The sequence below is a fragment of the Dipteris shenzhenensis genome, chromosome 8 (genome assembly GCF_047967505.1).
Source record: "Dipteris shenzhenensis isolate YYH24624 ecotype China chromosome 8, Dip_SZ_1.0, whole genome shotgun sequence".
Classification (NCBI taxonomy): Eukaryota; Viridiplantae; Streptophyta; class Polypodiopsida; order Gleicheniales; family Dipteridaceae; genus Dipteris; species Dipteris shenzhenensis.
In genome coordinates this window covers 48,617,058-48,631,929 of record NC_141603.1, presented here as the reverse complement: position 1 = coordinate 48,631,929, position 14,872 = coordinate 48,617,058, and the positions used below count along the sequence as shown (strand labels likewise).

The window sequence follows — 14,872 nt, the reverse complement described above, 5'->3', positions numbered from 1 at the left end:
TGGAAACCGTGGTCTCAATCACTGGGTCCAACACACGGACTGAAAAACGTTTTTGGAAACAGAGCTATCTGTAAACTCCACCGGAGTGCGAATGATGAGCAACATAGAAGTTTTAGGACCTCCTGAGTCCACCGGAACTGACAGATCTGCAAATGGTTGCTCCAAACTTGAGTTCCAATACCCGGGCAAAAAACGCAGGAACTGATACAGTGAGTCAGAAATCCACTGAAATGATCCCAGATTCAAGAATGAAGGTGTTTCCAAGCTCCTGAAGTAATGTGGACACCAAAAGCAAGCAATAGTTGCCTCTACAAGTCAATACGGAGTCTCTGTCATCGAACGGAACAGGGAAAAGCTCAAAAAACGACTTTTTCTTTGAAAGCTCTTAACAGGCTCTCAAAACCACTTCGTAAAGCCAAAGTGACTTTTCCAAAGGTTCCTCCAAGGTCTCTGCACACTCGGATGCAAGTAAAGTCACCCACAAAGCTTCCCACAAAGCTTCTCCTTTCTCCCACAGAGCTGCTGAGCTTCCAAGCATTCACGCACGCTCAGCTAGATCACCCGAGCTCTGATACCAGTTGAGAGTGCTCTCAACGGAAGCAAGAATGGAAGAGGGAGAGAGAGCGAGAGAGAGAGACAGAGAGCCACACAAGTTTTGGTGGGTGCAGAACCACCCTAATCTTCTTTTTCATTCATTTATATATGTGTTTGAGTATTGTACATAACTGGGGTTAAGGCACAGTGACCTTTAACCCCCACACTGTGTTTGAGTACAATACTCAACTGTGTTTGAGTATTGTACTCCCTCTGCTCATGCCATTTGATGCCTTCTCACTCCTTCCATTCAATCCTGATTCGCAATCAGCCACCATCGAATGCCTTGTAGTTTCCCACCCCCTCTCCCCTCCCTTTTTCCTCTCTCTACCTCCCAAGTCACAATCAAGCCATCAACTGCCCCACACAATTCAATCGCCACGAGATGTAGGAAGAGCGCAAGGAACTTCCAATAGAATCGGCAACACACGGGACTTCCAACAGAATCGATAGTAGCTACCCTCTGTGCATGAGAGCAAATTGGCCATACAGGTGACTCGAGTTCTTTTTCGCCAAGAACTCAGTTCATAGTTTCCCCCTTTCCAAAGAAAGACAGTCTCTTCTCCTTCCTTTACAAGCAGCTCAGGTAGAGACTACCCTTCTGGATGGGACTCCTCCCTTCAATGTCCTTATCACAGGCTCCTCTAAAGGTGAGACGATGTAAACTGTTGTGCGTGCACTCATAAATGAGAGAGAGAGAGAGAGAGAGAGAGAGAGAGAGAGAGAGAGAGAGAGATCTGGTGGAAATCGCGAGCTAGAGAAGGCATCTTTATACTCGTGAAGGGCACTAAAAAGATCCAGAAGCAGCTTCAACCTGGGACATATGGCAAAATATCCTTACCCTTCGGCTCCCTCCTCCCCCCTTCCCCGTCTCATCGTCTAATGCTCTAATTGAATTTTTTCTCTCATAGCCCCCCTATTGGTAGACTAGTGCAAATCAACATCCCATAAACATATGCCCAATGAAATAGGTTCCTTAGTGGCCAAACACAATCAGGTGTACCTGTAAAGAATAAGGGAGAGAGATAGGAGACTCAAGTTCAGCTTTCTTCACAACACACAAAAGAGAGAGGACACAAGGTTGGAGGGTGAAGCCTTTCTTCACTTTTGCACACAACAACAAATACAATAGAAGAGGGAAATACCCTATATGTCAAACCCTAGAATACGTGGTTCATATGTGAACCCAAACCAAAAACATACGTGGTAGTCTAACTACACCACGAGTACAACTAACATAGGCGGTGACATAAATGATAGTCATCCAGGAGATATATCGGGGGTAGAGCTTGATATCTCAACACTCCCCCTCAAGCTCAAATCCATCTCACGTACACCAAGCAAGCTCCTAAATCTGCGAAGCTTCTCGGTACCCAATGCCTTCGTAAAAATATCAGCCACCTACTCCTCAGTGCTGACATAGACAAGATCAATCTCACCAGCTAGAACCTTCTCTCTCACAAAGTGATAATGCACCTCAATGTGCTTCGTTCTAGCATGATAAACTGGGTTATTAGCAAGCATGATGCTGCTAATGTTGTCACAATGAATGACAACTGTTGCATGAATTGACTGTCCCATATCTGCAAGTAGCTTCCGTAACCAAGCTACCTCACATGCAGCCATTGCTGCACCCCTGTACTCAGCCTCTGTGCTCGACAAGGCAACTGTTGGCTGCTTCTTGCTGCTCCAACTGATGGCACCACTCCCAAGGGAAAACATAAAACCACTAGTAGATCTCCTGTCTGAGACACTACCAGCCCAGTCAGCATCTGTGTATCCATGTACCTGTAATGCACACCCAGCTTCATAAAACAGTCCATAATGCAATGTGGACTTCACATACCGCAGTATGCGCCTAGCCGCATCCAAATGTGGCTTCCTCGGTGCCTGCATAAACTAACTCACCAGCCCCACAGCATAGCTCAAATCTGGTCTGGTTATAGTCATGTAAATCAAGCTACCTACTATGCGCCTGTACATAGTAATATCTTCAAGAAGCTCACCTGTCTCGGCATTGAGCTTCACATTCTGCTCCAATGGAACAGAAATAGGCTTACAGCCTGTCATCCCATATTTGGACAGCATGTCCAAACCGTATTGCCTTTGCAACAGCCATATCCCACTCGGGGATCTAATAACCTCAATGCCCAAGAAGTAACGCAGCTCTCCCAAATCCTTCATCTCAAATTTCTGCTTCAACAGCAGCTTCACTTCATTAATGTCTGCATCACTATCACCTGTAATAATCAAGTCATCAACATAGATGACTATAAGCACAATCCCTCTGTTTGTCCTTTTCACATAAAGTGAAAAATCTGAATTGGAAATCTGAAATCCAATAGTGACAAGATATTGCCCTATCTTGTCTGACCATGCCCTCGGCGCCTGTTTTAAGCCATACAAGGCTTTGCGCAACCTGCATACAAAATCGGGGTGTGAATTATCCTCATAACCTTCTGGCTGCATCATATAAACCTCTTCCTGCAAATCACCATGCAAGAAGGCATTTTTCACATCCATCTGATGCAAAGACCATCCCTTTGCAGCAGCCATAGCAATTACTGCTCTCACGGTTTCCATCCTTGCAACTGGGCTGAAAGTTTCCTCATAGTCAATTCCATATGTCTGCGCAAAACCTTTGGCAACCAATCTTGCCTTGTACCTGCTAACAGACCCATCAGCATTGTGCTTTACTTTGTAAACCCACTTGCAGCCAATAGCCTTCTTATCATGAGGCAAAGGCATCAAATCCCAAGTGTGGTTTGCATCCAAGGCAGCCATCTCTTCATCCATAGCTGCTTCCCAATTTTTATGCCCTGCTGCATCCTCAAAACATGTGGGCTCTGGCTCCTCTAGAACCTTGACCATATAAGCATAGTGATGTGCTGTATACCCATCATATCTCAGCCTGTCAACTGGATACTTAATACGAGTGGACCTCCGTACAACTGGATCAGTTGCAGGCGTCTTTAAATCATGCCTGCTTTTCCTTGCACCAGGTGTAACAACAGAAGGAATCCCAAGTTCCTCATCAAGGCTCATTTCAGAGCCGCTTGACTCTCCATCAACATGAGAGCTACCAGCAGACACATCAAACACTGGAGCATGGTCTACTTTTTCTTTTCCCTTATGTGATACCTGCACAACACTATCAGGGCTGCCATGTGACGATTCACTAGGTCTCAATCTCCCTGTCCATGCATTAGATCCACTAGTAGAGGACTCTCTGGGTCCACTCAAGGCTTGAGATTGCTGCTCTGCATTTTTTGCAGCATTCCCATTTCCTGCATCTGCATCTCCTACCATAACAGTTGGTGCATACCAGCTGCTCATTTCATCAAAAACAACATCTCTGCTCACTTGCATTTTGCGGGTGGAAGGGTTATAACAGCGATACCCTTTCTGATGCAGAGCATATCCAATAAAGATGCATTTTTCTGCCTTTGGATCCAGCTTTGTTCTCTTCTCATCAGGAACATGAACATATGCTATGCAACCAAATACCTTCAAGTGAGAAATATCTGGTTTTTGGCCTGTATACATTTCTTCAGGCGTCATGCCATGGACAGCTGCAGTGGGGTTTTGTTCATAATATAAACAGCAGTTGCTACTGCTTCAGCCCAAAAATAATCAGGCATGTTTTTCTCATTTAGGATCGCCCGTCCTACTTCTGCAATATGCCTGTTCTTCCTTTCTGCAACCCCATTCTGCTGAGGGGTAGACCTGCATGAGTACTTCCTTTGAATTCCCTGTTCTTTCAGATATTCACAAAATTCTTCTGAAAAGTACTCTCCCCCTCCATCAGATCTTAGCACTTTAATATGCACACCTTTCTCTTTTTCAACCATGGCCTTAAAAGCCTTGAAATGGCTGAACACTTCACTTTTGTGCTTCATAAAATAAATCCACACCTTCCTAGTGTAGTCATCAATAAACGTCACATAATAATGGCATCCACCAATAGAAGCAGTTTTGGTTGTCCAAACATCTGAATGGATCACTTCCAAAGGTCTTCTGCTCACCTTAGCATTTTTGGGAAATGCATGTCTGGCCTGCTTACCCATTTGGCATGCTTCACATACCTTTTGCATTCCCTCAACTCTGAATTTAGGCAAACCTGCAACAATGTTTTTTGTTTGCATAGATTTCAGCCTTTGTATATTCACGTGCCCAATGCGCTTGTGCCATATCTCAATATCTGCAATGACACCTCTCCCATGCGCAAACATAGCAGCTTTCACCTCAGGCATATCAACATCCAAGGTGAACATTCTGCCATTTTTGTTGCCTTTCGCAACCAAGCGGCACTTATTTTTCAAGTCCTCAACAAAGCATCCATCAGGATTAAATCTAACCTGCAGACCTTGCTCAACCATCTGGCCTACTGAAACCAGGTTCTTAGTGATTTTTGGAACATGAAGTACATCTGCCAAGTACTTCGTTTTGCCATCCTGCATAGCCAATGGCACTTTACCAACCTACGTAATTGGGTGCGCAGTATCATCACCTGTTTCAACATAACCTGGCTTATCCAAATTTCTAACATCATGAAACCACTCACCATGACTGGTCATGTGGTTAGAGGCACCTGAATCAACATACCAAACATCATTGCAAGCTGCAGCATCTCCTGACATGGAGTTAACCATATGCTGCATCACAAAAAGGTGCTCATTTCTGTCGTCACCATGCCCACTTGATGATGCATAGTTGCTTTGCTGCAACTTCCCACTTTTGATGTCATTCTGCTTTTTATAGCATGTATTCTCCTTGTGTCCAGGCTTTCCACAATAATAGCATTCTGTGCTGCTATTTACTTGCTGGTTCCTTTGCCATGAACCACGGCCTCTTTGGCTCCCCCTGCCTCTAGAACTACCACGTCCTCCTCCATAGGACTGGTTTTCCTATTGTTGCTATTGGTTCTGATTTCCTGCACGGCCACCAAAACGGCCTCTTCCTCTACCCCTGCCTCTACCTGTATTCGAGTAGAAAGCAGTCTCTTGAGAAGTTGAGGTGGCTGAACCACCATTCCTTTGCTCTTCACTCAGCAAGAGAGCAATAAGTTCCTGAAAATCAGGAAATGTTTCACGGACTCCAGTGGATGTCCGAAACTGTGCATAATCTTTCCCAAGACCATTCAAGGTCACGGACACTAAGTCCTCATCATCAACAGGTGCTCCAATGGAGGCAAGAGAATCTGCAAGGCCTTTCACCTTCAGGGAATACTCATTTATATTCAGATTTTTCCTTTGCACATTGTGCAACTCCTGCTTTAGCTGCATCTTTCATGCTTTGGTATTTGTGCTATACAGCTTCACCAATGTATCCCATGCCTCCTTAGGCGTCTCTACATCCTGTATATGCACAATCATAGAATCTGAAATGCTAACAGACAGCCAATACAGGCATTTTCTGGCTTTTTCATGCCATTCTTTAAAGGCCTTCAATTCAGCAGGTGTGGGGGCAGTACCCAAAACTGGTTCTGCAGTTTCACCACTGATGTAATCCCAAACTCCCTTTCCCATAAGGAAGTTTGTCATCCTGAACTTCCATGCTTGGAAGTTGTTCTTGTCAAGCTTCTCACTGACAATGGTAGACAGATTCTCAGACATTTTACAAATCACGAATTGCAACAGCAACCTGTAAACATAGCAAATGCCTCACAAGGGCAAATAGCAAAACTTTTGCAAAAAACCTCACAGGGGCAGATCTGCAACACTGACGAAAGTGGTATTTCACCACACAGTCACTTCCTAGTGACGATTTTGCATCAACAAGCAACAGGCATGAATCTGCAACTCCCAATATCTCTGCACACACGCATACGATGCACTTTCTATGGCACTTTTCCACCGACTAGCCGTGCAGTGGTCGCACAGCGAAAAACAGGGCCTTTTTCTGAGTGCCTGCGAAGAACTTGCGCCTTCAAAACGGGCCCCGAAACGGCCTCAAATCAAAAAAATAAAGTCACCAAGGGCTTTGCCCTTGCCCGCAGCATATACTGCGCTCTCGCCACACCGCGAAGGGCCTCTCAATCTGAAACAGTGCACTCCTGCACTTCTGGCTGTGCTACCTGCAGAGATTTGCTCCCAAACTCGAAATAGGAAAGCAACACTGGTCCTCTTACCAGGACACCACAAACTTGGCTTGCTTTCTTGAGCTCCTTACCACGAACAAGGCTCTGATACCATGTAAAGAATAAGGGAGAGAGATAGGAGACTCAAGTTCAGCTTTCTTCACAACACACAAAATAGAGAGGACACAAGGTTGGAGGGTGAAGCCTTTCTTCACTTTTGCACACAACAACAAATACAATAGAAGAGGGAAATACCCTATATGTCAAACCCTAGAATACGTGGTTCATATGTGAACCCAAACCAAAAACATACGTGGTAGTCTAACTACACCACGAGTACAACTAACATAGGCGGTGACATAAATGATAGTCATCCAGGAGATATATCGGGGGTAGAGCTTGATATCTCAACAGTACCCCATATGTGCCGTGCCCCTCCATTGAGAGAACGTTTAAAGAACATTGGAAGGGAAGGCTAATAACGCAAAAGCTACAAGATTCAAAACATCATAACTCAAAATGTGAAACTCATATAAAGGGCTATGAAAATTATTGATAGTGTAGCTCTCAACGCAATCTACAAGAAGTGCTGAAAAAATGTAGCAATGGATGCATTCATTAAAGGATAAAGGGTCCAATACCATATTGGCAGAAGTAGAAAGTGTGAGTAGAGACTGGAGAGGTGAGTACACAAGTGTATGGAAGAGAGAACATTAACACTATTAAATGTACACTACTAAATCACAGTGAGAAAAGGTCCTCTAGGGACATATGCACATCAAGGTGAAATTTATATATCTAAAAGAAAATCACTTAGGGTTTGACCTCTTTTAAATTTGTAGACACGATAGTTATGTTGCTTGAATTGCAAATACTAGGCTTGTGCAAGTTGGCGTGAAGACAAGGCATACCCTTAATGTCATATGAGGATGGGAATACTTGTTAGTCATTTGAAGTTGATTGTATATACTATAAGTTTCCATGCTTACTTTTTAAAGATTTTCCCCTTTACATAATTTAAGAAAGAAACATGAGAACAATGTAGTAGTAAAATTTTTTTAAATAGTGTGGAGCAAAGTAGCTTCTATGAAAATAGATTGACTAGTGGCACATACTATTTGAATTTACAAAATTAACATACTATTTGAATTAACATACTAGTGGCACATACTATATTACAAAATTAACATTGTCGCTGTACTTTTACAACCCATTTTTGGGAACTATCACAAAGACATTCCAAATTCTATCACAAGTGAAGAAATTCAAAATATTGCTATAAGTCACAATATATTGTGTCTAGAACATTACATAGGCTTGAAAGTTGCCTCGATTTTCCTATTGTTGTGTTACCAATATTCATTAGGCATTGCAGGGGACGAGCATTTTCTGAGCGAAATCTTCCGAGCGAAGGAAAAAAAAAGCTTCCAACTATGCATAAATATGGCAAAAATCGATCAGAAGAAAACATAGTTTCACTTAGAAATATGCAAAGTATTATAGCAATGCCTATTTTATACAAAAATCTTTAGGTGAATCTATAGGAATGGTGAGAGCATAATGGGATGGCTTTTGAAGAAACCCACATGTAGAGTAAACTTCTCTATGAAAATTCCCTTATGATCCTTCTTACAACTTTTACTTAATAGGGGGTGACATTGAAAACCCTCTCTCAGCCTATCTTCATGAAAGAGTTTCTTCAAAGAAAACTCATTGAAGCAAGCCATCCAGGTAGTTTCGCCAGCGAAACCCCTTTGAAGCAAGTCTCCCAAGGTAGTTTCGCTGGCGAAACTACCTTGGACAGCACTTTTAAAAGTGACATAACTTTCATATCCAATGTCCAAATATAGTCATTCAACCACTCAAATTGATCGGAACACCCCATTTGAGCACATCTATGAAGTTATATTTTGGAAAATCTTTCATATATAGTATTAAATATTACATGTATTTTATGAGAGTGATATATAAGCCCAAGTTAATACTTATTTATAGTAATTTAAACTTCTTTAGAAACATGTCCATAAATATGCTATAAAAACACTAAAAAGATATTGCCATATGATATAAATGTGTTAATAAGTAATTATATGTGCATAGTATTATTACATTCAAAGTGATTATGAGGAATGTTTCTTAAAGGAATCAACACTTTTTTAAGGTAATAACAGGGGTACAAAGGGATGTCTCTAAATAAGAAAATTATGTTGTGTAAAAATGAATGAGTGACTAGTCTGTATATTTTTATGATAAAGGGATCTAGTTCTAGTGAAAATAAAAGTGTAAAAACCATGTTTCCTAAAGAAAAACATTTTTAAAAATCTCTTGAAAAACACGCTCGGATAAACCTGCTCATAGGTTTTTGCTCGTAAAATTGACGCATCCGGCATTGCATTAGTGAGACAGGGATGTGATGGAATTTCATGATAAGTGAAGTAAATTTAAGATGTGTGCTAGAGAGATGAGATATGAGCCACAAGGGAATGTTTTAGGAAGACATGCTAACATGAGACACAGAGAGAGAGAGAGAGAGAGAGAGAGAGAGAGAGAGAGAGAGAGAGAGAGAGAAGAGAGAGAGAGAGAGGCTTGTAAGGAGTATCAAAATAAATAGGAGAGTGGCTATGTAGTATATCTCTTCTCTTATACAATCATGTGTCTCAAACTATATAGGATTGAAGGCTAAAATAAATTAATTTGTTGTTGTGTGAATAAGCTTTGCCTCCTAGAAATGTGAGAAGTCGCTCTTAGTAGTGTAAGTCGCTATTTAATAACCTTATTGGTGGTCCATGACATAGGATGTTTGGTGGACATATTGGATATAAATAAGGGAAAGATATTTTGAAGGGTAATGGGACATCCAAATGTGTGTGCATGCATGCATGCACGTGCGTTTTTACTAACAAAAGGTATGTGTGTGTGTGTGTGTGTGTGTGAGAGAGAGAGAGAGAGAGAGAGAGAGAGAGGGAGGGAGGGAGGGAGGGAGGGAGGGTATGTGTGTGTGTGTGTGTGTGTGTGTGTGAGAGAGAGAGAGAGAGAGAGAGAGAGAGAGAGAGAGAGAGAGAGAGGGAGGGAGGGAGGGAGGGAGGGAGGGAGTGTGTGTGTGTGTGTGTGTGAGAGAGAGAGAGAGAGAGAGAGAGAGGGAGGGAGGGAGGGAGGGAGCAAGGGAGAGAGAGAGAGAGAGAGAGAGAGAGAGAGAGATTTTGGTAAAAAATAATAACTAAGAGACCAAAATAAGTTGAGACATATACTTTTCTCAACATATTTTCTCTCGCTCTCTCTCGTATACTTTTCTCAACTTATTTCCTCTGTCTCTCTCTCTCCACTTCAACATGTCATCTCACCCGTCAAAATTTGCACTCCCAATAAACTTAGGTAGTGTTGTCAATAAACTTAGGTAGTGTTGTGTTGTTTATTGCATGTCAAGTGCATAGTTCTAATGTAAGATAGTCAGATAGTGGAACATCTTGTCAAGGTGGGGGTTTTATTTGTGGGGCCTAAAAGGGCTAAAACAACTAGAACGAGGAGGCACTCATTGCCCGAGAGCAGTTCTTTTTTCTTTAGATCTTTTAGGAATCAAGGACATGGAAGAGGGGTAGTACTTAAAAATGATTAAGAGCATGATCAAACGAGGGTTGACTTTGAGAGATTGAAGACAAAGAGTGAGGGAGCAATGCAACATGCTCTCGAAGTGGGTTGCGAATAGAAGTGTCAGAGTTATTGCAATGATATGTGCCTTGGGTTGCAGTAAATAGAGTGGGACTTTTGTTGTAGAGTGGGTTTAGATGATAATGGTGTAAGAACACATTCTTGTGTTGGGCAAATTCTTCATCTGGCAAAACAAATTTGATACATTCGTAGAAAAAGTTGCTCCGACGATTGATGATCTCAAAAGATCTTTGTTTAAATCGCCCTTTGCGGTGATGTTAGCACTTCCTTTGTTTTGGTTCTAGCCAGTAGAGCAAGGTTGGATTCATGTCCAATATTTCAACCTTTCTTAGGCCCTTTACACACCAAAGAGTGCCCGCCCATCATTAATGGGGGAAGCAAATCAGAATGCTCCATTGGGGTGGATGGGCACCCCCCCCTTTACATAGCAAAAATTTAGGGGACTCGAAAAGCTAAGTCAGTTGCTACCTCCTGCCCATCATAAGAGATTTTTCGGGTAGGCAACCTTGGCTGCACAAGTTTGGGCACCTATTTCCCAACCAATCAAATTCACGTAGTGGATTGCTCTCCATTAAATGCTACCTTTCCAAGACTTTTTTTGGCTGCCCACAAGTTGGACACCTTTGGGGCACCCTTTGGCGGTGTGTAACCACCCTCAAATCAAGGAAGGCACGAGAACAACTCCTTGCCCAACGTCTAAGGAGTAAAGATTGGCATGATCCTCATAGATGTGGGACTGTGCGCTAAGGGGGTTTCACCCTCGTGAAGTGAGTATCCTTGTCTTGATGGATATTCTATGCGAACGAAGGAGATGAATACAAAGAGAAATCCACAATTTTTTCCTTTGTCCATACAACATGTGGCCCATTGATGTTGGACGAGATTTTGCACAGTGGATCGGCGAGCACTTTTTTGGACAGACAAATGAGATCTTGCCACAACTCTTGTAGTGCACGTGTGAAACGTGCCTAAGAGGACCTCCACGTCCCACGAGTGGCACTGTGCTAGTAGGGTAAATGCTGAGCTCACATTGTGGCCTAGCGGTGGATTGCTAGCTGGGAAGCCATCGTCAGTTGGAACGTAGGATCCATGGTCATGATGGGATGGTGGCAACTGGATCAAGGAGAGGGGGGAGCTCTGGTGCAGACACACACACACAAACTGGGGACAAGAATTGCCGCGCGCACATATGAAGGGGGCGAGGGTTGGAGTGATTTTGGGGGAAGTCTAATTGTGGGGAGGTTCCCCTAAAAATAGTAGAGAGAGATAAATGACTCGTGAGCAAAAATAGACAAAGAGAAAGAGAGAGATAGAGAGAGAGAGTCATTTTCATATTCATCATCTTCATCCTTCATCATCTTCATCTTCATCTTTCATTTTGGTCTTCATTCAAGCAAAAGCTTTCATCCTTCTCCTTCGCCATCGCCATAGCCACACCCCACGCCCTCCTAGCCTCCCTTTCCTTTGAATCGACTCCCCCTTCTCCTTCTCCACCTGCTCCCGCTTGACTTTTGCTCTCGGCAATTCGGAGCTGCGCTTTCGGTTTTCTTTGCTCTCTCCCCCTTGACTTTCCGTGCACGAAGCTCCTTCGCTCTTGCAAGCGTGCCTTACTTCAAGCTTGGCATGTTGCGCAGTCTCCTCCAATTCTAGCTTTTGCTTCACGCACCGCTCCGATTTGCAAAACAAGTTCGCCCTTTCTGACAGCACAGAGTTTTTTCTTTCTCAAATGCTCAACATGAGTCTTGGTCGTTTACATCTGTTTCGTCGCTCGCTGCACAGAGCTGTACGCGGCTCTTACGTGCTTTTGTAAATTATCTGAATTTATCTTCTCCAAGCAGAGCTTGGTGCTCGCAGGGAATGCAGTCGCCCAAAAACACTCTTTTTACTCTCCCAAAATTTATACTATTCCTGGTTATCAGAGATGGACGTGACGCCTTCTGTCGGTCTACCGTCAGGTGAACCAAGGACCGATGAGAGGCTAAAAGGGACCGAGGTCTTTTTACCGGTGAAGTCGCACTTGGATCAGGATAGCGCTGCGGCAGACCGCGATCAAAATGATGACAAATTCATGTGTGTTAGCACCTCCGATACTGCTGCATGCCAAGCTGAATCATCGATTGAATTAAGCACTGCGGGAAATGCGGTCGTATCAGGAAGCAATCCTGAAGAGAGCTCAGCGTTGGATGGTACTCATGGATCGTTGGACCAGCACACCGTGGAAAACGTTTCCGTTCTTGATGCAAACGTGCCAGGTGAGGCTTTGGATCTGGAGAAGGGTCTAGAAGGTTCAGTATCTAGCCAAGAGTCAAACCACGTGAAGGTAGTTATACCAGGAAAGTTGGACCGAAACGGGAGCTCCGGAGAGAGAATATGTAGAGTCTGTCACCTGGGACACGCCGCTCAGCCAGAGAGCGGCCCTTCGATTGAGCTAGGTTGTGAATGCAAGCACGACCTAGCGTTCGCCCATCGCCAATGCGCAGAGGCTTGGTTTAAGATAAAGGGAAACAGGCAAGCTTTTGACGAACCTCAGTGTGCAGTTATGTTTAGATTGTCCAAGTCAGCTGTGCATACGTTCGCTTAGAGATATTGAGTAGTCTGCGTTTTTTGCCAAAGTCTTCTTTCCTGTTTTATAACCGTCAACTTTATTGCTCTTTTCCTGTATTCCCCAATGAAAAGGGACAGGCCACGGATATTTATTACTAGCTACACGATTCAAGGTAGGAGTTGGTTAAAAGAGGTCTGATGAGTTTCCTCAGCCGTTAATCTCGTTTTCGAGCTTCCTTTTTTTCTGCTCATAACCTCTTCGAGGTTGGACTCCATGGTAAATTTTTTACCATCACCACGGTATAACCTTCCTCGCCTTTTTACCATCTTTGATGGTAACGCTGATTGCACAGGCCACGGTCTTCTTCACTTTAGCATGGACCAAGGCACACATGTTCATTAAGATCCTTGTAACATCAAGATATCCTCATCTGCTAACTTCCATTTTGGGAAATGATACTCTTCTCCATTCTAGGGCATTGGCTGCAATGTAAAGGTTCCTTTCAATATTTGTGTGGCTTAGCTATGTATTTTGTAAACCCTGGACCTATTATCGCCCTCCTTTTTGGTCAGGATTTGTATGCTGGCAACTTTCTTCGTGTCTTTGCTCAGTTTAAAAAGTTTCTAGGATCCAGCTGTTTTGTCGTGATGAATTTGGCTTGATGTGATGTTGGCTGAGGAATTTACTGGCAAGTCTTGTTTGTTAGGTTTTCTAATATTTTTTCAACCTTGGAGTTTACACTTTGCATTGAAAGTTGCAACAGGGGAAGGGATAGCTTTATAATAAAATTCAAGCATCAATTGCTGGATCATATATGGCATTGCATTTCAGCTAGACTGCTCTTTCCTGCAGGACTTGTGAGATTTGTGGCTCAACTGTGCAAAATGTGAGTGGAAATGGTGATGCAACGTTTATGGAGAGCTGGAATGATGGGGATGCAGGGGCAGCTCTTACGTCAGATGGAGCACGATGCTGGCAAAACCATCGTCTCTTCAATATTCTGCTAGCATGCATGGTCTTTGCATTTGTACTGCCATGGCTATTTCATGTCAGTTCGTTCTTCTCATAGTGACAGATGGCTAGTTTTTGAGGATGAAGTTTTATGGTTTATATCTATCTGGAGCCAATGTGCAAAGCCAACTCACATAAGGCATCCCATGATTATCATTAATTGTAAAAAATCAATGCTGTAGCCAAATTGTGTGGTTCTATGTAGAGAGAAGTATGGGGTAGGTGTTTTCTGTAAAAAATGTATTATATATTCTTTAATACATTCTTTTCTATCCTTTAGTGCTAGCCTTCACCCTCCGGAGTGCCGACAGAAACTCAGTATGAAGACTTCTTATAAATGGATGCTCAAGTATGTGTGGGTGTGTTTGGATTTGTATGTGTGAGAGCATTGGTCTAAACCCATTGTTGGGCGCTGATGACGTCAATCGGGATGTCGTAGTAGCTAGTCCGCGTGCTATGCGTGATGGAGTTTATGGTTTTCAACCTCATGAGTGACTATCATGAGATTGAAACTGCAGTATGTTGTGGTTTTAGAGGATGAATTTGGGCATGTTCCTGGACTCATCTAGGTATATTCTTTTCTATCATCAGGTGTTTTCATAAAATGATTGACGTTGATCTCAACAGGAGACATGTTGTCAAAATCATTTAAGGGGTTTTTTGATGTGCTTCAGCTGAATTATGTACAGATATATATTTAGAGTGGAGTTTGGGAATAATTAAGTAAATCCCCCCCCCTCTCTCTGTTCTCTTGCTTCTTTCATTTCTGCCTTAGAATAAGGCCAACATTAAAAGCATTTGACGTGGCACGTTAACACCATCTCTGACAATCCCCTCTCAACTTGAGGTACCACAATATGTTATTGAAGGTGAACCAATATCTAACTGGGATTCTCCCAGTATCCATACATTCAACATGTTAAAATGTCTTCAATGTAAAAGCTTTACTTTGGTGACATAAACCTCTGCTAGAACAG

The 14,872-nt window shown here is 42.9% G+C and overlaps 1 protein-coding gene across 1 annotated transcript; it reads left to right on the top strand.

The window, feature by feature from the left end:
• The first annotated feature begins 12,164 nt into the window (after window positions 1-12,164).
• Window positions 12,165-14,414, top strand: LOC147899612 (uncharacterized). Its single transcript, XM_087378197.1, has 2 exons — window positions 12,165-12,847; window positions 13,737-14,414. Exons 1-2 carry the CDS (start codon window positions 12,261-12,263, stop codon window positions 13,951-13,953), a joined length of 804 nt encoding a protein of 267 aa, XP_087234323.1. The 5' UTR covers window positions 12,165-12,260; the 3' UTR covers window positions 13,954-14,414.
• The last annotated feature ends 458 nt before the right edge of the window (window positions 14,415-14,872 follow it).

Excerpts from the sequence above, each read along its gene's own strand:
- LOC147899612 (XM_087378197.1), top strand. The coding sequence starts at position 12,261 with ATGGACGTGACGCCTTCTGTCGGTCTACCGTCAGGTGAACCAAGGACC. Across the intron at positions 12,848-13,736 it reads TTTAAGATAAAGGGAAACAG|GACTTGTGAGATTTGTGGCT; the intron begins GCAAGCTTTTGA and ends TCTTTCCTGCAG.